The following is a 23,525-nucleotide window of genomic DNA, read 5'->3' as shown; positions in this document are numbered from 1 at the left end:
CTTTTTGGCAAGCCACCCACCGTCCGTGTGTTGCTCCACAACTTTCGTTTGCTGATCCAATTGACACCGGGTTGCCAAAAAGCCCGCCCCGACGACGGCGAGACACTTTCACCAAGCACCACTATCATCATCATCATCATCGACAGTGAACGCCATGTTTGATTGACATAGATTTGGAACGCCAGAAAAATATAATCGGCAAATAATTCCCCAGCGACCCAGGTGCCAGCCAGCGATCGGTTGATTGGTGTTGATTCGATCGTCTATTTTCAGCAAACAATTCGACATCACGATCTGGGGCCACCCAGTTTTTTGGGGAGGTGAGATCTTCTCTCAGATCTCAGCTATTCCACGATCAGACATGCCATAGTGTATTCTGGAGGCCATATCAAGATTTGGGAGTTTTTAGAGTAGCGTTTAAGTTAGCTAAGAATTTTGCCTCACAGGTTCGAGATCTTAGGTTTGAAGAACTTTTACCGAGAAAGCTGCCCAAAGTCCGTCTCCAGCTGTGTTTGATGTATTGGTTCTTCGGATCTTCGAAAGTAAAGTAACCTCTCCCAATCCCAACTGGTTGACTTTACTGAATCTCCCGTCTCCGAACTGCATGTGGGAAATAGGCCCAGCTCAGCTAAAGTCGCGCCGGGTTAGTGAATATCGAACCATTATTCGTTAGTGAATATCGAATATCGGCGCCGGAGACGTCATTAGGAGCAATTTCTCCTTCGTTCGGCCGTTCGCTCCCGAAACGGACCAAATCCGGCGCCGGACCGGGCCGGAAGATAAACTCAGCTCGGCGGCCCGTGGCCCGTGTCGATAGCCGAAATCGAAAGCGCACACGGTGCACGGTGGAGGTTTTAATTTAATTGCGGAACTTTAAAATTAGCCCCGAGGACCGTTCCTTTCCTGCCGTGAAACGATAATCAAAATTAAGGAAACTCTCAAAACTCGGGCCTACCGGACCGGACGAAGGCGGCCTCGGCGGCGTGCACCGGAATTAGGGTGGAAAATGCATAAATTTTTAACGCCCCCCGACAAACGATCCGATTTCGTTTTCAAAAGTGCAACGTCTTTCTCTCTCTCTGTTGCTGACACTGCGCCGGGAAGGAAAAGTGGCGCTTTAAGCCGGGGCGGCGGCCCACGCATGTGTGTGGAGAAAAGTTTTTAATTGTTTTGGAAGGTTTTGAGGAAGCAAAAAGTGCGCGCGGCACGGTTAATTGCCGTCATTAAAAGCGGCAAAGCTGCAGCTCGATGCAACTCCGGCGACGATCGACGCACACCGCGCGGGACACAAGACCCCCCCCCCCCGCCCCCGACCGCCGCCATTGTTCGCCGGCCGCGCGGGGGGGCGCACTAGGAAGCGTCCGGAAGTGTCTTTTTAACTGACGTTTCTCGTCCAATTTGCCACCAGCGCCTCCAGATATTGTTTCAAGACCCCCGAATGCGCCAATTGTGCGGCAATTGTGTTTGCAATTGCCGACGGGCACCGAAGCGACACCCGCTTCCGCCGGCTGCTTTCGTAAGTGAATATTGTGGCCCACGGCGCCCGCCACCATGAGTTGACATTAGAGAGGCGCCCGGCCCGTATGATTATCGAAGACTTGGAAGGACCCACAGGGAAAACAACCAGCAAAAACACATTAAAGCGCTCTAAATTGGAAATGGGATAACGGTGGCAAAGAAAATGGGATGACATAAGGCCCGGCCGCCCATCACTCACTGTCCGCAACCGAACCGAACACATGACGCAACGGAACACATCTCGAAAGAAGGTTTTCCAGTTTTCCCAATTTAAATCAATTCAAAGCCCAAGCTGGCGGTGGCCATAAAGCCCCACAGCCCGCGGGCTGGAGATTGTATCTGTTGGCCATCGATGGATGCGGGGGTCTTAACGATCAAGCGTGATCCCTTTTCTTTTTGGCCGTCCCCTTCACAACCCACGGTGAAAGGGCCCTCTTTTTGGAGGTGCAGATCCCGTACAGTTATGTTGGCCAAGTTGCCAAGCACACATAAATTAAATAAGGTTGTGGGGTTTTAAAATTTCTCCAGCAGCAGCAATGGACTCCTGACCTGATGCGCTGCCGCTCACCCAACGGCCCAACACAGTCAATGTACAGTTGACCTAATGATTGATAATTGGCCCGCGCGATCGATTGGGGAACCGACCGTCAGCGCGCTTATCAACGAAACCTGTTCGTTGCAATCCAACCCTGCGATCGATGATCATCTTGGGAAGCCTCCGCTATTGGACGCACTTTTGAGGATGCGAACCCGCCTTGGAGCTTGGATTCAGATTCATTCTTGCGTGGGTCTTGTTCGATACGAAGGCGCGAAAGCGGCGGTTTGTTTTCTTTCGCTACGCGCGTGAACCTCTGGCACGTGAATTGGAAAAGCTAGCGGTCCATCAACAAGCGTACAGCGTTCAGCTGCACGGACCCGTGGTATGTAGTAACCAAATAAACACCCCACAGCCGATAAAGAGCCGCGCTCATCCATTTGTTTGCCCGTCCGCCCGCCCGCTTAATTATCGCCCATCAATGGCGCAGGATGGGATTGTGGTGCGAAGCCGAAGCCTCATCAAACCCAATCCCGAGATTTCCGGTTGGCCCCGCGGCTCGAAGGCGGTCAAAGAAAACAGAATTATCTAACAACCGCCGAGTCGAGCCGGGCCGGGCCGCGCCGGGCCGGGGGCCCTTCAACGCAAACAATTTTGCTTCTTTCGCAACACCGAGTTCTCCCGGACTGGGCTCGGGCAACACCACGAAACGGAACCGTTCGGAACGGGGCGGCGACCGATCCCGTTAGCGAATCAGAATGGCCTCGCCGTGGATTCACAATTCGGTGGTGTTTCGTCGGTTGCTGATTGAACGGTTCCGGCGGTGAGGCGCCGCACACAGGCAGGTGGAATAAAAAGGATTCCGAGTGCATTCCGCGGAACATTCCACCGGTGGCGCCATTCCTCTTTCTGGGCCTCCAACCCGCGGTGCCGTGGTGAGACTGGCCTTAATGGATGGCCTTAGAACAAAAAAAAAGGAGTTCTATTTCTATGATACGTGGAGCAAATAGCAGGAAGCAGGGCCCAGCAGTAGGAAGAATAAAAAAACCCTGTCTCACTAACTTCTCCAGCACAACAACAATAGCCTTGAACATCCGTCTTACAAAGTTGTTGAGATGGGCCTTCAACTCTGCGGAGTTGTCACATCTCAACGACGTGAGTTTCACCGCAAAGTCCATCCTGAAATTAATAGTCCATTGATGAGTCAGGCCCAGTCAAGACATAGGCCCTCCGGACTAAAGAAACTAGTCCATCTCCTTCGATCTCCGCCTATAGTCTGACGGGCCTATGCACGAGCTCACTTCCCTTGACTTTCTTGGATGCTACTACTTTCGTCAATTTTTTTCAGCTTGTCTGTTACCCTCTAAAAAGCACCGTAGAAAACCGGTGATCACCAAAAACCATCCTCCGAACCTCCGATCGATCGCTACGGCCGGCAGTGATTTTCGTTCCATCAAAGCACAAACGCGCGCCCGAGAGCGTTCTTGGAAGCGCATCCCCATCTTAACATAACCTCCGTTAGATCACCGATCGTCAGGAACCGCCGATCAATCTACCAACCGACGGCGCAGCATTAAAACCAACAATCTTCTACACTTTCCCTTCGATCAATCATCGCAATCCGCCCAATCGGCCGCCGACCGGCAGGCCAACTGGATGCTGGTCGATGACGATGATTGAAGAATTCTGACAAAACAACAAAACCCATTCGAGCCAAAACGGCGCTCGCAGAAGAGAGAGAGAGAAGAGGCCAGCGCTCGGAAAAGGATGGACAAGAAAAATGCCACACGAAGACGCGAGCGATTGCAATTGCGAGGGAAGAAAGCATGTCGGGCGAGAAAGAAGGCAACAGTAAAAAAAACAGTCCGACCAACGACGACGCGAGCCACGACGAGGTTCGTCGATCCGGGGCGCGATCAGTTGATCGCTAGCATCCGACGGACGCGGTCGTTCCGCCCGTGTAGAGACTTTTCCCCGTTCGAGTTCGGCTTTTTGTTTGACTGCAGACTTTCCACGCTGAAACCACGGTACGTGCGGAGATCGAAAGAGATCGAGCAGTTGCTTTCATTCGCTTTCGAGTAGTGTCGTTGCTTTAGTGTGTGTGCAGAAGACGGCCAGAAGGAAGGGTAAAAAAGCGAGCGCCACTTGTGCAGCGACCAACACGAAGATCGCGATCGATCGCAGCGTGTGTATGTGTGTGTCCTCTGAGCCAGGATGGGGGCTTCTTTCGAATGGGAAATTTCACCTGGTTCAGCTCCGAGCGCAGGCCGCGAGCAATGATGGTGAACGCCACAAATTACGGGCCACGGAAGCCGAAGAAAGAAAGTGGCCGCCGCAGCCGGTGTAACGAAAGAGTGAGAGCATCAGGTTATTGTGTGTGAATTTGTGTGCGAGAGAGAGAGAGAGAGAGGGGCACGATAGAAAGCCAGAAGCGGCCACGGTTTCCCGCGGCCGCTACACATTCTCCGGCGGATCCGACGAGAAGACGACGTGTCAGGTTGGGTTCGGAGTGAGTGACTGATTTTTTGCCTATTTTTTCATGTCCCCCTCTCTCTCTCTCACTCTGTCGCTCTCTTGCTTCGGGCGAAGAGAAGCAGCGGAGTGCAAGAAAAGTCGGTGAAACTCGGGCCGTTGAACGGCCATGCCACACGCGCCGGGGGCTGGCCCGTACGATAAGACCCGGAGAACCCGGTCGGTGGGGTGTGTGGAAAAGAAAAGTGACCCCAAAGCCGTTTCTCACCGGCTGAATGGCTGTGTGCGCGCGGTGTGGCCTCTTATCACCTAGACGGCACACGGCCGTCGTGTGTGTGTGTGTTGAGTGTTGTTAATTGGGGAGAATTTGGTGACAACTCCGTGCCTGCATTGTTTTAATAATATTCTATTTTTGAAGCCTATTTTTAAGCCAACTCTAGCCACCTCGGTCAGTAATAAATTAGTGAAGCCGTACACGAAGAAAAAAAGAAACGCGTCGCGTCGTGAAGTGAAAGTGAACCGAGAAAGAGAACCCCCAGAGAAACAGTGGGGCCAGTCACTAAGCCCGCCCGCGGAAACCGGATTAAGTTCGGCCAAAATACTGAACTCACGTTCTCCGATCGCGGTTCGCGGTTCGTCGCTTGTTGATCTGTGTGCCCAAGTCTTTCGTTTTCAAAACCGGGAATTCAGCCACACGGGAAGCGAAACATGTAAATCTGTGTGGTGCCGAACACGAGTCGAAAAAAAACACGCATCCGTGCCAAAAAAGGAAGGGCATAGTGTGTGTGTGAGAGAGCGAGAGAGAGAACCGAAGAATCTCGGGAAGTAAAAGTGAAACGCGCGCGTCAGCGGCCGGTGCCGGTTCTCTTCGCCCCGTCGCGGCTTCTGGCAAGCATTCCGATCCGGTGCAGCAGCAGCAGAGTGTTCTTCGATCCTCCGCACTCATACACACGCAGCAGCAAGTGTCACGCAGCATCCCGTCTTCGTCGTCGTCCGTCTCGCTCATTATCGGAGAGGACGGCGCCCAAGGCGGAGGCGATCATTTATTACAACCGAACAGGTACCTAGCAGCGCCGCCAAGTGCCAAGAGAAATGCTTTCCTTTTATAGGTCAGTGTACAACGAAGCGGCCCGATCATTGATGATGGCCCCCCGAGGAGAAACAACCCGCGACAGAGAGAGAAAGAGAGAGAGCGATGGACCCACACACAATTATTGTACCTTCGTGTGTGCGCGGGCACTTAGGTATGCTGATGTGCTGACGGAAAGGAACGTGTCCGTGTGAGAGACGTCCGAGATCTGTTTTATTGTTTCACCCACCCGGAGAATGTGAAATCGTTGGAGTCGTTCTCGGACGACCCTCTGCATGGCTGAGTGAATGGCTCTACAATGTTAAATGGAGAAAAGAAAATCATTAATTCCGAACCGATCCGATCCGAGAGACATTGTACCTACTGACATTGACTGGCACACCTTCGTGCCAGCTTTTCCCTTCTGTCCCCCGCAAACGATAAAAAAACAGGTTTTCCACAGAGCTACGCGTATCATTCCCGTTTCTTTTCGGTTCGGTTTCGGCATTTTTTGTTTTGTGGTCCATTCTTTCCCCCCGAGAGATTTTTGGTGGACCTTGGTGTGGTGCGGGCGAGCGGGATTCGGTTTCGTTTAACACTTGTTGTGGTGGCGATTCCATAATTTGTGGCCCGAAAGGAATGTTGTTGGCTCCCCGTGGGGAGTGGTTGATGCTGCAGTCTTTGAATCTGCCATCGAAGCCATTCTTTAGACACTCGTTTGCCCGATTCGTTTCACTCTTCGACTCATAATAAATCACTTTTTCCCTCTATTGGCCGTTTCGACCGTCACACCCATCTCGCTCTCGCTCTCACTCTCCCTCTGGAGGCCATTTCTGTTTGCTGTTTGAGTGAATTTTAAGTGCAATTCAATTATCCATTTGATCCGACGTTAAGCAATTTTACTTTCTCGGTGTGGAATCTCCTACCATCAACTGATTCCAATTGCCAATTTTCTTATAATTTACATGTGTGTGTGTGTGTGGGAACACACATACAACTACGTTGACAGTGAATCAGCATCGCGCATCCGCTACGCGGGCTCCGGATTTCGCGATCGTTGCCCGATCGCTTCGTCAGAGGCCACCGGCGCGTGATCTGGCAGCGATGAAAGATCTGGCAGCGGCGGAAGATGTGGCTGAGGAGAAACTTTCTACTGCCTCTCACTGGCTGGTCGCTTTCGCCCGGGGAACCCGCCCGCCGCCGCCGCCGGTGTCCCTTCCTCCGTGGAGGCCTTCTATCTTCGTCAATGTCGCGCTCTGGCTGTCGGCAGCAGACGCGTTTCCAGCCCCACACACAGAGGGAGGCACGTTTGCGCACATGAACGAGATCCGATGGCTATCGAGTTCGCCCGCACGATGGTGGTAAAAGGTCTCTGAAAGGGCTCGAAGTGTGCTGTAACCCTCTACGCAGGCGACTCGGTGCCTGGAAATTTATTTAACGATCACGGACCGCGGAGTGTCCCGCGAGCCGCCGCGATTTGTAGGTTTGTAGATGCTTTGGCTCCTTTCGTACGGCTCCTTTTACGGTCGCGAGCGAGAGCCCGGAGAGGAGAGTTTCCATTTAAGGAGGGCCTAGAGGTTTTTGTGCCCAACAACTCGGTAAAAAAAATCTAAATGTTTGCAATCAACACCAACATAGCAAGATGAGTTCACTTTGCCTTCAATAAACGGGCCATCTGATTGTGGCTCAAGAATGTGGCTCCGTTATGTGCTTCCCTGAAAGAGGCACAGAAATTTAAAAGGTAATAACGGTTCACGGTATTTAGTATTTTCGCCGGCTGAATTTATTTCTAGTGAAAAGTCCTCTCAAAAAGCACCATCCGAACAGTTCAAGTATAGCTCGAAGGTGACTAGATCCGCCTCGCTGCACTTGAGAGGATCTCAACCAACTAGCTCTCTTGCGCTACACTGCAAATCGTATGGAGGTTTGCCGGGTTTTCTAATTTGCTACGGACTCTTGCTAAAACACCGCCACCAGTTGTCAAATCAAAACTAGTTTTACGCTCGTTTCCCAATGAATGATGATCGCCAGTATGAAATAAACGAAAAACAATCGAAACGGAATAGTTCCCGGGCAACATTCCTCGCCCGGCTTCAAAACTATCGCCCCCCGAAGGAGACAAGATCCGCCACCTCGCTGCATCTCTGAGAGGCTCCAGCGGCCAACTAGATCCGCAAGCAAAAAAGCAAAGTACAAACCGGTGCCGGCGCCGATTCGACCTCGATTAACCCAGGCATCCAGAGAATCCTGTTCCACGGAAATAGTACGGCCTTCATCCGGCTTGCAGTACCACCGGAGCCGGCCCCCTCTTGAGCTACCGGAATTCCTAAGGGAGCCTAAGCAGCCCCATTAAGTGGCAGAGTGGAGGCCTTAACGGGGTGCGTCCACGTAAAGTGGCACTGATAGCGGTACCACCACACACACGACGCTCTCTGTCACTGCGTCCCACCACCTCGCAAGTCCTAAGCAGTGCCAAGCTATCGTGAAAAACGTGAAATACCGTAACGGGCTCCCTGACGGGCTGGCCTGTGGAGGCAGTGCGTGCAGTTTCGGGGTTATGTGGGTCTAGGATGGGTTTAATATGTGTGCTACACCATCCGGCCCGAGATATTGAATTGCTTTCGCTCCGCTCCGGGGCGGTCAAACCCATGCTGCTGCCCGCTGTTGCTACTACTGCTGACCCATGCAACACACACACGCCCCGAAGGGGGGCAAGCCCTGAACCGGAGCCAAACGGCCTATCGCAGCAGCAGCAGCAGAGCCCCGTTGTAGAGAGCTTGAACTCGTTTTTGGGGCGGTTTTTCGTTCCAAACGCCTGAATGATTGCCCGGCTTTCCTACGCCCGGCCGAAGTACGATTACCGAACCTTTTGCTGTTACTGTTGCTGTTGTTGCCAAAGCCCGCTAGGACCGCGATAAACGAGCTGTGCAAAAGTGAGTAAAATTATGCTCAATTCTTTGCTGCTGTTTTAAGGCCAACTGCTCATTTCCCACCACCGACAACAACATCCGAGAGGAGATCGTGCGCACGGAGAGATCCGAACCGAAATCGGAGAGGTTTTTAGGGTCACCACAGCAGCCTCCAAAGAGCAGCTTGATGAATGATTTTGGAAAATCATTAAACCTGCGCGAAAATCAGTCCGCTAATCTGCAGTCGCCCCGATAATGACCACTTTATGGCTTTATGGCGGAGGAAACCCTAACTAGCCCAATGGAAGACTGGCACTGGAAGGTGTGTGTGTGCTAAAACGACCCTCCGGGGGTGCCCTCTATCCCACGGCCAGCGGTTTATGGTGATACTGTCCGTGTCCGACCCGACACGCATTCGGCATTCCTCGATCCTCGATTCTAACCGATACGATTTCGCACCATAAACAACAACTTTCACTACGCGCGCGTTGCTCGATGTGGAACACACTCTGGGACTTTCCAAGAGCGACAAAAAAAGGCCCGCGGGGAGGACCACAAGACGCGCAATACGGAGCGCATCTAGGCGTTCCTTCACCAACACACCAACAAACCTGCCGCCGATGGCCCCGATGCAGCACGCGGATCCGGTTTGCTCTGCCGGTGCACCACAATGCACCCCACGACTGCCATTGAGTGCCGTTTGTCTTTCGAGTCCAATTTTACGCATGCACGACGCGCGCAACAATCGTTGCGAACCGAAATTTGCATTTCGTAACGCGCAAAGACACCCTTTGGCCGGGCGGTCTTTGGCCCTGTCGCCGAAAGGAGGTTGCTCACACAATGGCATGGCGCGCGCGCACGTAATGGCGCAACCGCGCAACCTATTGCTCATCGCCGACCCGGACACGCACGGTGACTCGGGCAGGGGATTGCGCAAAAATGGTGGTGGCCATCAGCTACGACGATTCGTCACCAACCGGGTGGCCCGGTGAAGCGGACCTTGTGGCTCCACCGTACACGTCACGTCACCGGCGGCGGCGGGAAAGTCCACCCGAAGGCGGCGAAGGCCACCCGCTGCTGCGGCCTGTAAAAAGAATTAGACCGGGACAGGGAAAGAAAGTGGCTCTCTCTCTCTCCCCCCCGTGTCCCTTGGGGTGCTATATCGGTGGCTGGCTGGCTGGCTGGCCGGGTTCGATGAAGAAAAGCGGGGAAAAATGCACAGCACGAGCGAATAAATTTAGATCCGCGACCGCGACGGGCGTACCAACGACGAACTCGCGCTCTTCGGTAGGTGCATAACTCCCCCGAAGGGAAAACAGGCTACATATCTTGAGCCACACACACACATACACAGACATGTCGGATTCGAGTAACGAGTTCCGGGACGGACGGTGAGATGACGGCGAACTCACCACTCGTTAACGGGGCTTTTTATGTTTATTTCTCTGCGCGTACATTCGAACAAACAGAGCATAGCCGAGCGCGGTTTAATGATTAAGAAACGCGAATCACACCCCGCAAAGCTCCCTTACAACAAAACCCCGAACACCGGACACCGGGAACCGGGAAGGTGTTGTGTAACCAATTCAAATATTAGCGAAACGGAGCCTAAGTTGGCACCAATTCAATTATAAACACTCGCTACGATCTGCTACCACCTTTCACCGGGAACGATCGACTGGACTGGATCGTGATGATGTTGTTCCGATGCTTGAAAGTAAGAGTGTGTGTGCGGAGGCCAGGGCGAATCGCCGGAAATGCGCCGCCTTCTGCGCGCAGCGACTCGAGCGGGCAAAAGTGAAACTTAAGCGCACCAAATTCGATCGACACTTCCGGGTCCGGAACACGGTTCGGGTGGCGCATCTGGATCTTAATATGGAGCGCCCCCCGCGGGAGACGTCTAAATCGTAATAAGCCCGGCCCTGGAGCCATCTGGCCAGTCTTCGTCTCTGGGTGGTTCCCTCGAAGACGTGGCGGCCACACCACTTCGCGGAACGGTTATTTGAACTATTTCAGAGCAGGCGCCACAATTATCGATCGTCCGTTGGGTTCGAAGTGCTCAGCTCGGAAAAGGGCTGCTCAATGAAAGGTTCCAGGTCCCGGGGATGAGCCAACAAGAAGCTCGGCCCACCACAGACCGACTGCGAATTGGGTTTTGTAGATCAGCCTTAAGCCGGGCAGCATGATGCGTGGCATCCGCGACCGGGAACAGGTTGCGTTTGTGGTCGCAGTTATCATCCGCGATCGCGTGTAGTACCACCGTAACCAGCACCAGTTTTAAGGTCAGCCCATTTTCCCGGAAAGGAACCACAAGAGATACCAAAGAACAGGGAGCGAGAGCTCGGAAAGCGGAGCGATATAAAAACGAGACAGACAGCGCTTGGCCGGCGGTAACTGGTGTGCTGGTGATCGTTACACACAGCCCTCGATACGATCTTTCTAGTTCAACCATGCGCGGGGTATTAGATGCGTGTGCGGGTCCATTGCGCGTGTGTTTTCGGCGGCCCCCCGGGTCCCTGGCTACCTACCCTAGTCAGTGATTTTATCAGCCACAACCTGTTTGTCTAATTATTTAGCTCGTTTTCACGATGCGGCCGGATTCGGCCGGATGAGTAGAGCAGGCCTTGGCTATCAGGCGCAAGACGTTTATTGAACCATCATGGCGACGGACGTACAGGCCGTAATGGCCTACTTATTGCTATGGTTACACTAAGGATAGTTGGCATAACATGAATGTAGTGGGTTGTTCAATGAATGTGGAGCCGATAACAGAGGTCGCTGCTACGAGCCTTATTTTGTGATATTGGTACACTCTTCATATGAACGTGTGTGAAGTTTCATTTAAATCGGTCACTTAATTCTGTTTTTTACGAGCCATTTATCTGCGCATCACAGTATTTTTTACAATGGAAAAAATCAAGTATCGTCCAGTTATTGGCTTTTTATTTTTGAAGGTTTAAAAGCAAAGGTAATTTATGAACGAATGTTGAAAGTGTATAAGAACTCTTCACCTTCAATTAGTACATTAAAGGGGCGTTTCTATATTTAAACGTGGTCGTACAAGCATTTCGTAAAAAAAGGACGAGACCATTTTTAAAATGGCAAAAATCCATGAATTAAAGTTCGAATTGTTGGAGTATCTACCGTATTCACCAGATTTGGCCCCTACCGACTTCCATCTGCTTTCAGACCTAAAAAAATCACGTGTGGAAACCGTTTTTCATTAAATGATGACGTCATAACAACTGTGGAAGCATATTTTGAAGCCTTTCCAGTCTCTCACTTCAGCCTACTAGAAAAACAAAAAAAGGAGACGCTGCCCAAATGAAGGAATTGGCGATCGAAAATCATCGTTGAAGTTTGGGAGACCTCTAAACTAACCTCTCAGCCATTTTACCGTGGTTGGTTCATGTGCCTTGGTTAACCGTTCTTGAAAACTGTTTCAAAAAACCGCCCAGAACTAACTTTCCATCAATTCCTTCATTACAGATTCGGTGTGGCTGATCCGATGGTAGCTGTGCGGTACGGTACGGGTAAAAGATGAGCGTCGCCGTCGATCGTCCTCTTCGCCGGATCGATTCGGGTGCGCCAAGCCGACTGAGCATCTTGCACTTTCCATCAACCAAACGAAAACTGTATCGAAAGTAGAGCGAAAGAAGAAGTAGTAGAAGACACCGGCGGCCAACCCGCTGAGTGCCGAAAGAAGAAAACTCGAACTCCAACGAAACATAAACGAGCGAGCGATCGATTATCATTTGCTATCTAGTTTCCAACTCACCGAGCTGCGCAAATCAGTGGCCATGCGTTCGGACCGGCTCGGGCAATCGCTGTACATCAGCGGTCTGCTGCTACTGCTGGTGGTCCTACTTGCACCGCCAATCTGCATCTGTCTCTCGGATGGCCCGGCCGATCAGCCGGCGGCACTCAAATCGAAACGATCCGCCATTATGAACGAGTTTACGTCGCGCGGCAAAGACCTGCTCCTGACGGTGGTGGACACCAACAGTGTACAGCACGAAGCGACCGGTCCCTCGGGCCGTCAGGCACCGTCGGGCCGGAGCGGGAAGGATTTGCTCGACGAGTCGTACCAGCGGACGAAGGAGCTGGCGATGAACATCTCGGCGGTCCAGCGGGCCGTGTTGGCCTCCCAGCAGGTCCGTCTACAAGCGGCAGCACCGGCGTCACCTGCTACCGGTGGTCGGCAGAATTCGAACCCGGACATCCAGGACATTATCACCGGGATTGTGAAGCTGCTCAATGGGAACGTCAATGTGCAGGCCAACCCGCAGCCCACACGACGCCACTCGGCCACGCGCATCAACAACCGCGGTCCGCCGCGCATTTCCGAGGCCCAGCCCCTGCCGAACGAGTACGACGGGGAGCTGACACCGCCGACATCCCAGAGGCCGCTACTACAGCCACACGAGCAACCACCGCCGCCGGGTCCAGGGCATTCCCAAGCTGGCCAGGGCCCCAGACCGGATCATCCGCTCGTGCGCCCATTCCTGACGGGTGTTCCGATCCCGGAACAGATTGTACCCTCGATGCAGCACCCGTACCGGCCCGGTTTTGTGTCTCAGAACCGGCCCCCTTGGCAGCGGCCCAAGCCCCGGCCACCGATCTCGGCCAACCGGCGACCGATCCCGCCGTACAAACCGTACCCGACCAACGTAGACTATCGGCCGGATGTGGGAGAACCGCAAGGACCTCCGGGGCCGGCGGTTCCTCCGCCACCACCAGCACCACCACTGACCATCCCCACGTCTGGAAACGATCCAGGCAACGCGATTGATAACGTCACCGAGAAAGTGATCGAAGATCCGCCCTACGAAGTGGCGCCCGGTCCAACGACTGAGGCGGACGAAGACGCAACGGCTGTGACCGAATCGGTGGCGACCCTGACACCGGCGGAAGAGCCGGCCACGGAGGTCCAGTACACGATCGAGTCGGCCACGAGCGCCGCCAGCACGATGCCGCCTCCCGGAGCGCACGATCCGGAGGTGGTGCCCAGCGTTTACGAGATCAACTCGATCGAGTATCTGCCCTCGAGCGGCACCCTGGAGCCATCGCCGACGACGACAACGACGTTGACGACCACCAGCACGACGACGAGCACTGCGATCGATCCATCGAGCGATCGGGATCGGTACGACATCACTCCAACTCCGACATTGGGCGAGCACCCGCCAACGACCACACGAACGACTTCGGAAGCGACCTCCACGACCACGACATCGATTACACCAACCGCGACCACCGCCAGCCCGGATGCACCGGCGACGAGCAAACCGACACCGCCGGACTATCGCTTCCAGCCTCGGCCCGGTCTCGTGCTGGACGATCCCGACTTCAAACCGGGCGGAAGCGGCGGTGGCGGTGCGTCCGGTTCGAGTAACGTCATACGCACCCAACACTTGCCCCCGTTCAACAAGCGACCCGAAATTTACACTGCTCCGGCGCTAGGCGGTGCTAGCGGCGGGTCGAATGTTCGTCCGAACTACGGTGAAATCTTCGACGTTACCCTGTCCGCCATCCAAGGTCCGGGCGGCTCGGGAGCAGCCGGCTCGCAGCAAACGATCAAGATCAACCCGTACTACAATCAGCGGCCCCGTCCGGGCGAGCCGGCTGGCGACGATGCCAGCATTATCCTGTCCGCGTCCGGTACCGATGGGTTCGTGTCGATCGATGGCAAACGCTCGTACATTGACCTGTTCGGGACGGACAAGAAGACGCTCCGGCCAACGCCAACCGTTCAACCGACGGCGGGGGGCGTGGTGCGGCCAACGGACATCGTGCGGCCCAAACCAACGAAGGTGCCACCGCTACAGCCAGGCATCATCGGCACCGGATATGCGGTGCCGGAAACAGAATCACCGGTTCATGCGACTGGTGGTGCCGGTGGACTGGCCGGTGGCAGTGCCGGTGGTCCTCCGGTGCATCGTGGCACCGCCGGGCTCGTACACGGCCAGGGCCGGCCAAAGTATCCGGCCGGTGCGTTGCCACCGGTCCGCATCGATACGTGCATCGTCGGCGATGACTCAACCTGCGACCAGGCACAGAACGAACGCTGCCGGACGGAGAACGGAGTGTCGAGCTGCCACTGCCGGCCGGGGTACGCCCGCCGAAAGCACCGCGACCCGTGCCGCCGGATCGTCTCGCTGATGCTGTCGATGCGCGTGGACAAGATCTACGAGCGGCGCATCCACTGGGACCCTTCGTTGGCCGACCGGGGCAACGAAAAGCACCAGCAGCTTAGCTACGAGGCCATCCGTGCGGTAAGAACCGCCGAGTCGAGTCGGGCAGGCCGGCAGGACTCTCTAACCACTGTTCTTCTTTTTCTTCTTGCATTACAGATGGACTCAGCCATGTCGATGACTCCGTTCTCGGACGAGTTCCTCGAAGCACGCGTCAACGGTATCTACACGATCAATCCGTCGTCGGCGGCGGCTTCGTCACCGGGCGGCGGCGTAGTGTACGTCAACTACACCATCAATCTGGACGAGAACGCCGAAACGCTACGACCAGCGCTCCGGTCCGACATCCAGCGCCATCTGCTGGGCGTAATCCACCGGCGGAACAACAACATCGGCAACTCGGCGCTGTACGTCGAAGCGCCAACCGGGGCCGTCTCGAGCGTCCAGGACGTGGACGAGTGCACGTCGGATGAGCTGAACGACTGCGACGAGGAAGCGCACTGCACCAACCTGTTCGGTACGTTCCGGTGCGAGTGCAACTATGGTTTCCGGGACCCGTGGGCCGATCAGCCGCAGCGGGCCGGGCGCGAGTGCCTGACCTGCCCGGAGTCGTACTGCAACAACCGGGGAACGTGCAGCTACGATAACGCTAACAATCGGCAGGTGTGCAAGTGTCTCGGCAGCTACTACGGCACACAGTGCGAGATCGACGGCGAAGTGCTCGGTGTGGCCGTCGGAGCCTCGGTGGCCGCCGTCGTCATCATCGTCCTCACGCTCATCTGTCTGGTCATGTGGAGGTAACGCTCGGTTCCTTCCCAATCCGGGGATCCGCTCCTTAATTTTGCTCTCTTTTTTTCTCGCAGCCGCAAGTGGCAACGGGAGCACAAGAACGCCATGGGCAGCCCGGTGTTTGGGTACCTCGGCAACGGGCAGGTTAAAACGCCGGTCATGGGCCAGGCGCCGTACCAGGTGACGCTCGAGGATCGCATGCGGTGGGCGCAGATTGCGGACGTAATGGCTCAAGCGAATCATTACGCGGTAAGCTACGAAGTAAGGGACACTCGGCCCGAGCGCACGCATGCGCCTCTCCTAACCGATGACCGATTCTACTCCCCGCTCCCGTTGCAGGCTGAACCCGTCGGAGGCGGACGACCATCGTCGGCCATGTTTGGCTACCCGAACCTGCAGACCATCGGCAGCATGAACACGCTCTCGCTGCACGGTACTCTGCCGATGCATACCGGCACCCTGCCACCAGTTCCGTTGCCCAGGTACAGGACGAACGTCATCTCCTTCGCGAACGCGGCCACTGTATTGCCTTTCTTCGTTGCTCGTTTCAGAACGCTCGGCTTGCATCGCAACGGTATGCGGACGTTGGAAAACTCTAGCTCGAGCGAAGAGGAGGATCGGGCCGATCTGCTGGGGCGTAACTTCAACGTACCGCGACCTAAAAGTCGTAGCAATGCGAGCGTTACGGTTAGTCTCCGGCTTAGTAGTTGGTCAGTAGGCTTCCGTTCATCACTTATCCGTTTTCTTCTCCGCAGTCCGGTATCTACTACGACGTAGATTACGCACCGACCGGCGCTGAGCAGCTGTACGGCGGAGGAGGCAGCACACTCGGGGCCGGGCTCGGATCGGTGACCGGTGGCCTCGGCCAGGCGGCCAGTGGTACGACCAAATCGCAAAGCAGCATACCAATGAGCACCTACACCTCGAGCGGTCGGCCAGTGCAGTCCACGTACTACAAGTGACAGACTGATCCCCCCCTGTGAAATCCCCCCCTCGCCTATGTCCCGCGCCCTGAGAGCCTTCAAAGATCGATCGTTGTTGTGATAAATGGTTTGATTTCGGTGCCACACACACACGCGAACCATCCACGGATTCATCATCGGACAAACGAAGAAGCCGCCCAGAAGAAGAAGGCGCACATTCGGTAGGGTCAATAAAACTGTGTAAATGTAAATATATATAGAAACGTTAAAGTAGGCAGGGAGTAGCGTACACTGTTAGTCTGATTTATGTGTATAGTGTAGCTAGTAACTAGTGTGTGTGTGCGTGTGTGTGCGCGCGTACAAGGGACCACACACTAGTTATCGATAAGAAAGGATTGCGGCTTACGATAGACAGTTTTTTGTGAGGCGAAAACAGCGAATAATAAGGTTACTCGAGATCGAGAGACGAGATCAAACAAAAACCCAGTGTTCTACGGCCAAACGGCTGACGAGACGCGACCGAAAAAGGTAGAATGACAACGATGACGAAATGGAATAAAAGTAGGCTTGTGTTTAAAAGCGACATACTGAACCGATTCCAACCGGTTTGCTTGTGTCTTTTGTGGGATTGTGTTTCATTGGAAAAGGGCCGGAAAAAGAGCAATTGGTCAGACTTACCACCGGGTGGGATTGGGCCTAAGAATCTCGGATGGAACCACACTCATATCACTGCACGGCGTCACTTCTGTTACAAAAGTAAACACAATTTATCCCACAAAAACATCGTCGTAGCTCGTCCGTCTCGCTGCACCGATCGATTGCACCGATGACCGAACGATATTCACATCAAACCCGGCGATACGAACTACCGGACCGAAACCGCGTGCTCAACAAACGACCCATCACGACGACTGAAATTGATCAATGTCAAACTCGATTATCAAATAATGAGTGGTCGTATCGTTTCTTTCTCTTTCCTTCCCAAAAAAAACGGAACACAACTGAGTGAACGATTCATCCCTTCCGGTCCATTCATTATGCCCTTTGCTTGATAACTTCTTTTTTTTAAGTCGAATCTTTATTAGTAGCGTATGTACAGTAGTTTTTTTCCAATTGTTTTGTCTTTTAAAAGTAAAAACACATACTACGGTCCCGACGGTCATAGCTTCGTTTCTCACTTGATCGTTCAGCCAACATTTTATCGTTTCATATAAATAGATACTACTAATGATCGCGCTAACAGCGTGAAGCTTTACGCATCGTAATGGATTCGCGTTCGATGAACCGAGCGCGAAGGATGAATAGGGAGAGCTTTGTTCGGCGTTCTAGTTGTTCTAGTTCCTGTACTGCTCCTGTTTTACGCGTTTAAAGAACAATCCAGACGGAACGCAGCCCGGGGTCACATAACAGTATATACGATTGAACAAAAGAAAAGGTGAAATCCAAACGACGATCGCACTTTTTACAACATTCTAACAACTCTAAACACACGCCGCATCGCTAAGATCAGTGCAGACGGGCGAAGAGAAACAAAAGATAACCACCGGATACGCTTTCTCTTCCGCACCAGCACATGAGTCCATTTGATATCAACAAAGATTCTCTCTCAACACTTATCGGTAAGGATACTAAGATGAATACTCTCGACGGGCCCGTCGCCAGTCGAGTGCGCTTTAAGAATATCTCACACACACACACGCCTAACATGAACCCTCGGCTTCCGCGTTGTCATCCTCCTGATCTTCCTCCCCCTCATTCACGTCTTCCTGGCCCTCGTTCTCAATCTCGTTGTCGTCGTCGCCGTCGTCGTCATCGTTGTCAGCCTCGTCTTGGTCAAGCCTCCCCGGTGGCCGCTTCCGGTGAGCCACCGATGCCGGCAGACTGTAAAGTCATAACTTTCCCGCCGGCCCATCGGCACTCGACACCTGGCTGTGGTAGTGGAGCGCCTCCTGGTACGCCTTGTTGACCGCCTTCCGTTCGGTGGCTTTGCGCGACTCGATCAGCTTGCTCTGGTCCAGCTCCTTGTCGACGCCGAGCAGTTCCAGTTTGCCGACGGGCAACCACTGCCAGGTGCGCTTTACATCGAAAAATAGCACCAGGAAGACGGGCTCCTCGTAGTTACTGCGCAGGGCCAGCACGTCGGCGGGCGGGGCCGGCAATGGGACGCCATTGTGCACGAAGCCTTTCGGAATGCATGGATCGATGATGAGGGCCGGATACCACGGGTAACCGCGACACTTGGCCCACACGAGCTTCAGCGGCTCGAGGGCCGGCTTCTCCGGGAACTGTTCGACCGCGTCCTCGTGTTCGCCAGTCCCGGACGACATCTCCGTGTCACAGAACGATTGATCATCATCCATGCTGGAGCTAAGAGAGAGCACATTATTAAAAGAGATCGCGTTGACCGATCCGCGGTCGCCAGTCACATACCCAAACTCGGACTCGGTGCCGCTGCCACTGAACCCGCTGCAACTGCTGCAGGTGCTGCCGGTGAGGCTGAGATTGCTTTCGGAGTCGCTGATCTCGCGATCCTGCTGCCCACGGTACACCCGGAAGCTGTCCGGGATGGCTTCGAGCGATTTGCGGAGACCCTTTCCGTCGAGCGCGGACGAAGTGGCCGACTCCAGGAACGACTCGATACCCTTGCCACTCTTACCGATGCGTTTGCCACGGTTGATCTTTTTCGCCGACTTTTGCAGCAATTCCGTCGTCGACATGGCGTGCGGAGTAGCGTGCGCCACCGCTGTCGAGTTCGCTCCCCCGATAGCGGCTTCCCCGCGTGATAGCAGCTCTGGCTTCTTCAGAGCGGCCTGTGCTTTGCGCGTAAACAAAACGGCCGTCCTGTTGGAAAAGAAACCCCGAATTAGAACCTCCCGGATCTGGATCGAAAGACGCCAGACCGTGGCCTTTACCTTCGATTAACGCCCGACGGTGAGGGACTGCTGTTGAGCACCTTCAGCGGACTCGTGTCGGGAGTGGCGTGTTTCACTCCGACAGCGACTCTCGCATCACCGATGGACGCGCCGCTCGTCGATGGTTCGGCGTGGAACGGATGGCCCAGCTTTTTCGGTGACAGAGAGCCTCCGGCGAATGAAGCCGAGTGAACCGACAGCGTAGATGGTGGCGGCCCACCGGCCGGAGCCAGTAGATCGTTCGATACGCGCTCGGTCAGCTGCAAGAAAATGTAATGTTAGACCTTTCGCTTGTCGAGCCACCCATTCGACGGTGAGTCGTACCAGTGCCCGTTCCGGTTCCTTGCTGAGCGCACGCTTGACGCGTGCAATTTCGTTGCGTATCTGCTTGATACGCTTCGATCGGGTCAGTGCGTGCCGGATGCCGTTCGCTTTCGTCAGTAGCGTTTGCAGCTTGCCGATGTGGTCCGCACTCGCCGATTGGCCGGTTATTTTCGTCAGCTCACTTTCAATGTCCAACGCAATGCTATCTTCGCCGGATGGTGTGCCACGGCTATGGAGAGCACCGGGTGAAGCGGCGGGTGTAACCGAAACCGTCGGAGGAGCCGACACCGCCACCGGTGTGGCCTTCTGAAACATTCCCGAACGCTCCAGTTCCTTGCGCACGGTGCGGAACACAATTGCGCCCGCATCACGCATCCGCACTCCGGCCCGGTAAAACATCGTGTCTTTGTTGTTGTACGCAAGACAGTTCCGTATCATCAGGCCGAAGTCCTGCTCCAGGTCTTCGATGCGCACGTACATGCCGCGCTTGAGCTTTTGTCGCATCGTCCCCAGATCCATCGGGTGTTTCACGATGTCCATATAGTCCGGCACCTCGTCGATGTCGACCGGTTCGCGGAAGATTTCCTTGTCATCCTTAACCTCGAGCTGATCCAGAATCCGATGCAGCACACTCTCGATCGGGTTGAGTTGTGCCATCACGCATTGCTCGGTGGTTTTGATTAGGATCAGTTTGATCTTTTCCCGTTTGCGCACCAACTCACACAGTAGGCGAGCCCGCTCGAGATCCTGCCGCAGGCACTGCCAGTACTTGAGCTGCTGGTACAGCTCGCGAGCGTCGGGCGATCCGTCGGTCCGATCGCGACAGCCCGGCATCGTGCCCTGTGCCTGACCCTGTGACTGGAGCCGCCGAAGCAGTGGCACTCCGTTCCGATACTGTCGCTTGAGCGTCCAGTAGGCTATGAGACGCTGGATGAACTGCTGCTTCTTTGGGATGTTCACAAGCGACGAGATCTCTTCGATGCGATTCTGCGGAATGGTCGGAATCAGAATGACCGGCGCACTGGTACGCTTCAGGGCGAGCAGTTTCCGGGCTTTCTTCATCTTCTCGCGCGTCACCTCGCGGGCGTCGGATAGCTGGGACGCCGCATCCGGTGACGTTTGCAGTGCGTTCAGTGGTGTATGCGAGTCGCAGTAGGCCGTCTTTTGCACCACGACCGGATTGCTGTCGGTACCTTTGACGGTATCCATGCGCATGCAAAGCCCGGCCTGCTGGGCACACGTCACGTGGAACGCAGCGTAGCAGTAACTTTTGTTACACTGAATGCAAGCCCCGCGGCCCTTCTGCTTGCAGATGTAGCACGTCAAGCGCCACCGGGCCATCGGGATCGTTTCGATCGAATCGATCGGCTCGAGGAACACGGTGTTGGCAAAGCGCACCTCGGGAATCCACAGCGCACAAACGACGTGTGCCCAGTCACCCTTGTCGGTTTGCTTGAATGCTCCGCCCGTGTTCGGACACAACACACAGTTCACCGGTCGGCTTGGACTCTGCAGACAGCGGCGGCACAACCACTGGCCCTCGGGGATGTACGGCACACCGTAGCAATCCTGGTGGACGGCAAGGTTGCACATGTCGCAGAACAGAATCACGTTCGTGTTTTGGCACTCGCCGTCCATACAGATGCAGCACACGGCATCATCATCCACCACGGCTCCGTTTTGCCCGTTGGCGGCCGCCTGGAAGAACGATTCCTTCTCCAACCGATCCATCAGCAGCTCGAGCGAGTCCACCGTCACCGGACCGACGTTCTGTGCCGCGCGCCGCTCGTTGATGATGCTCAGCCAGGTCGTGTCCTCCTCGTCCACATCGTACTCCACCTCACCGTCCAGCTCTTCGCTCGACTTTTCGATGAACCGTATGTACGCGTTCGGGCGCGGTGGCGCATCACAGATCGTGTAGTCTTCGATCTCCTTAAACTTGCCCTCCGGCAGCTGCACTTCCGGCTCTTCGGGCGGGGCCACGGCAAACGCCTCAAACTCGGACGACAGCTTGCACTTGCTCTCGTACTCTTCGAGCGACACAATCTGCAGTTCGTCGTGTACTGGAATTTTGATAACCTTGCCATTGCAATCGAGCCGCACCAGTTTCTCGGCCTCCAGATACGTGATGCCTTCCTTCGGGGGGCTCGCAGCGAGCTGATTTTTCGGCGTTACGCCCAGCTTCATCTTGCGGCCCTTCTGCTTGATCTGTGTCGACACTGCGGTCGATACGGTCGGCGACGGGTTGTCGTGATCATAGTTGTTCAGGTGGTACTGCAATCCGATCACCGATTTGTATTTCTTCTCGCACATCGGACACTTGAACGGGCCACCATCCTTCTTCAGCGTCTTTATGTAGTCGTTCACCTCGAAGTCGATGCCCATGCCGATGACGTGCGACGTGTGTTCAGAGCTCTACCTGTTTGCTTTTTCTTGACCGCAGATCCGGTTCTACGATGCAGTCCGAAATCCGAAAACCGTCGCTCGCTGTGGTGCGTGTTTTTGGAGCGCGTTTTTGTTTACAACCACCGCCGCTGCAAATTTGACAGCTCGAGCTTGTCAAATTTGCTAGGGCACTGTGAAATATTTCATCACGCCGAAATGTTTCAACGCGACCCAAGAGATTGGCCATATTTTTGCATGAGAAGATTTGGCCGTTGACGTTCGTTGTCAAAATCAGCTGTTGTGTTGTGCCGGCTTTTCGCAAATTTCATCATTATTTACACTCACAACCCGTAAAGTGCAATTCTTCCGTACGAAAGATCCGATCCCTACTTGGCCATGCAACGGAACGATCAGGTGCAGCAATATGACGGGCAACAACAAACGAATGCCATGGTAAGTGAAGGGCCGCCTGCTTTGGGGTTTCCTGTAACACTCCGATTCGTTCGTACAGAATTTTCAGTTTTCTCCGGATGAACTGCGCGTCCTTCGGGAGTGCAATCGGGAATCGTTCTTTCAACGATCGCTCCCACTTGGCACGCTGCTGGGACTAGGGGCATGGTATGCGGTCAACAACAACTACCTGAAGGTAAGATACGAGAATGTAGCACCGGGGTCAGGTTCTAATCCAACTCTCACACCCCACGGCAGCCCAGTGCACGGTTCGGGCCGGCACCGAAGATACTGGTTGGCGTTACGTTCGGGTACTTTATCGGCAAGCTTAGCTACCAGGGCAGGTGTGCGGAAAAACTCATGCAACTTCCCAATTCGAGATTGGCCGAAATGTTGCGTCACCGTCGTCAGCACGGATCATCCGGGATGGCCGACAAGTTGTAAGTATAAATCGGCTCCTGTTTGGTACAACACTGTACAGCTGTGTTCCTGCCATTTGCGCGCAGTCTTCCGGACCAAGGGTTCGGTGCATCGAGTATGCTGACCCCGTTCGCTTCCACGCCCACCCTGGAACGTCACGCTGATGAATCGTTCACCAACAACGGATCGCTCAACATGGATGTAGAAGTTCCACAGTACACGGGTCTAGACGACAGTGGCCGGCCAACTCTCGACTGTGAGTGCAGACCCGGGAATTGTTGTTCCTATTCCTACTCCTCTCTTTCTCTCGCTCTTTCTACCTCTCTTGTTCCAGCAATGAGCACCCTCGATGAAGACCTGCAACTTCCGCCCGCACCGAAAGCATCCAAAAGCTACGAGGAAATGCGACGCCAGAACCGGGAGGAGTACGTACGGCGCCACCAGCAGCAGTACCGGGCACCGGCGGTCCTCGAAGACAGCCCTCCGATTCGCCGCGAACCTATGGAACGTAGAGCGAGTGGCCCTTCGGACGACCAGTCTTACGGTCCTAGCAGCACGGCGGGAGCGAAAAACAAATACGGTGACGCCTGGTCCCAGTAGTCACGCGCTTGACTATTACAGTAAT

The 23,525-nt window shown here is 54.6% G+C and overlaps 3 protein-coding genes across 3 annotated transcripts; 2 read left to right on the top strand and 1 right to left on the bottom strand.

Moving 5' to 3' along the window:
- Window positions 1-12,303: 12,303 nt before the first annotated feature.
- Window positions 12,304-16,448, top strand: LOC128279181 (mucin-5AC). The gene is made up of 6 exons (XM_053017900.1): window positions 12,304-14,778; window positions 14,857-15,494; window positions 15,561-15,747; window positions 15,826-15,968; window positions 16,038-16,173; window positions 16,242-16,448. Exons 1-6 carry the CDS (start codon window positions 12,304-12,306, stop codon window positions 16,446-16,448), a joined length of 3,786 nt encoding a protein of 1,261 aa, XP_052873860.1.
- Window positions 16,449-17,602: 1,154 nt separating this feature from the next.
- LOC128267778 (bromodomain-containing protein homolog) lies at window positions 17,603-22,030 on the bottom strand. The gene is made up of 4 exons (XM_053004697.1): window positions 19,646-22,030; window positions 19,322-19,581; window positions 18,840-19,250; window positions 17,603-18,776 (listed from the first exon to the last, which is right to left on the bottom strand). Exons 1-4 carry the CDS (start codon window positions 22,028-22,030, stop codon window positions 18,299-18,301), a joined length of 3,534 nt encoding a protein of 1,177 aa, XP_052860657.1. The 3' UTR covers window positions 17,603-18,298.
- Window positions 22,031-22,359: 329 nt separating this feature from the next.
- Window positions 22,360-23,514, top strand: LOC128267621 (OCIA domain-containing protein 1). Its single transcript, XM_053004505.1, has 5 exons — window positions 22,360-22,483; window positions 22,542-22,676; window positions 22,739-22,920; window positions 22,987-23,156; window positions 23,235-23,514. The coding sequence occupies exons 1-5, from the start codon at window positions 22,427-22,429 to the stop codon at window positions 23,498-23,500; spliced, it is 810 nt and encodes a 269-aa protein (XP_052860465.1). The 5' UTR covers window positions 22,360-22,426; the 3' UTR covers window positions 23,501-23,514.
- The last annotated feature ends 11 nt before the right edge of the window (window positions 23,515-23,525 follow it).

This window comes from Anopheles cruzii, chromosome 2 (genome assembly GCF_943734635.1).
Source record: "Anopheles cruzii chromosome 2, idAnoCruzAS_RS32_06, whole genome shotgun sequence".
Taxonomy (NCBI): domain Eukaryota; kingdom Metazoa; phylum Arthropoda; class Insecta; order Diptera; family Culicidae; genus Anopheles; species Anopheles cruzii.
The sequence above is the reverse complement of the archived record's forward strand: the minus strand, read 5'-3'. Positions and strand labels throughout refer to the sequence as shown.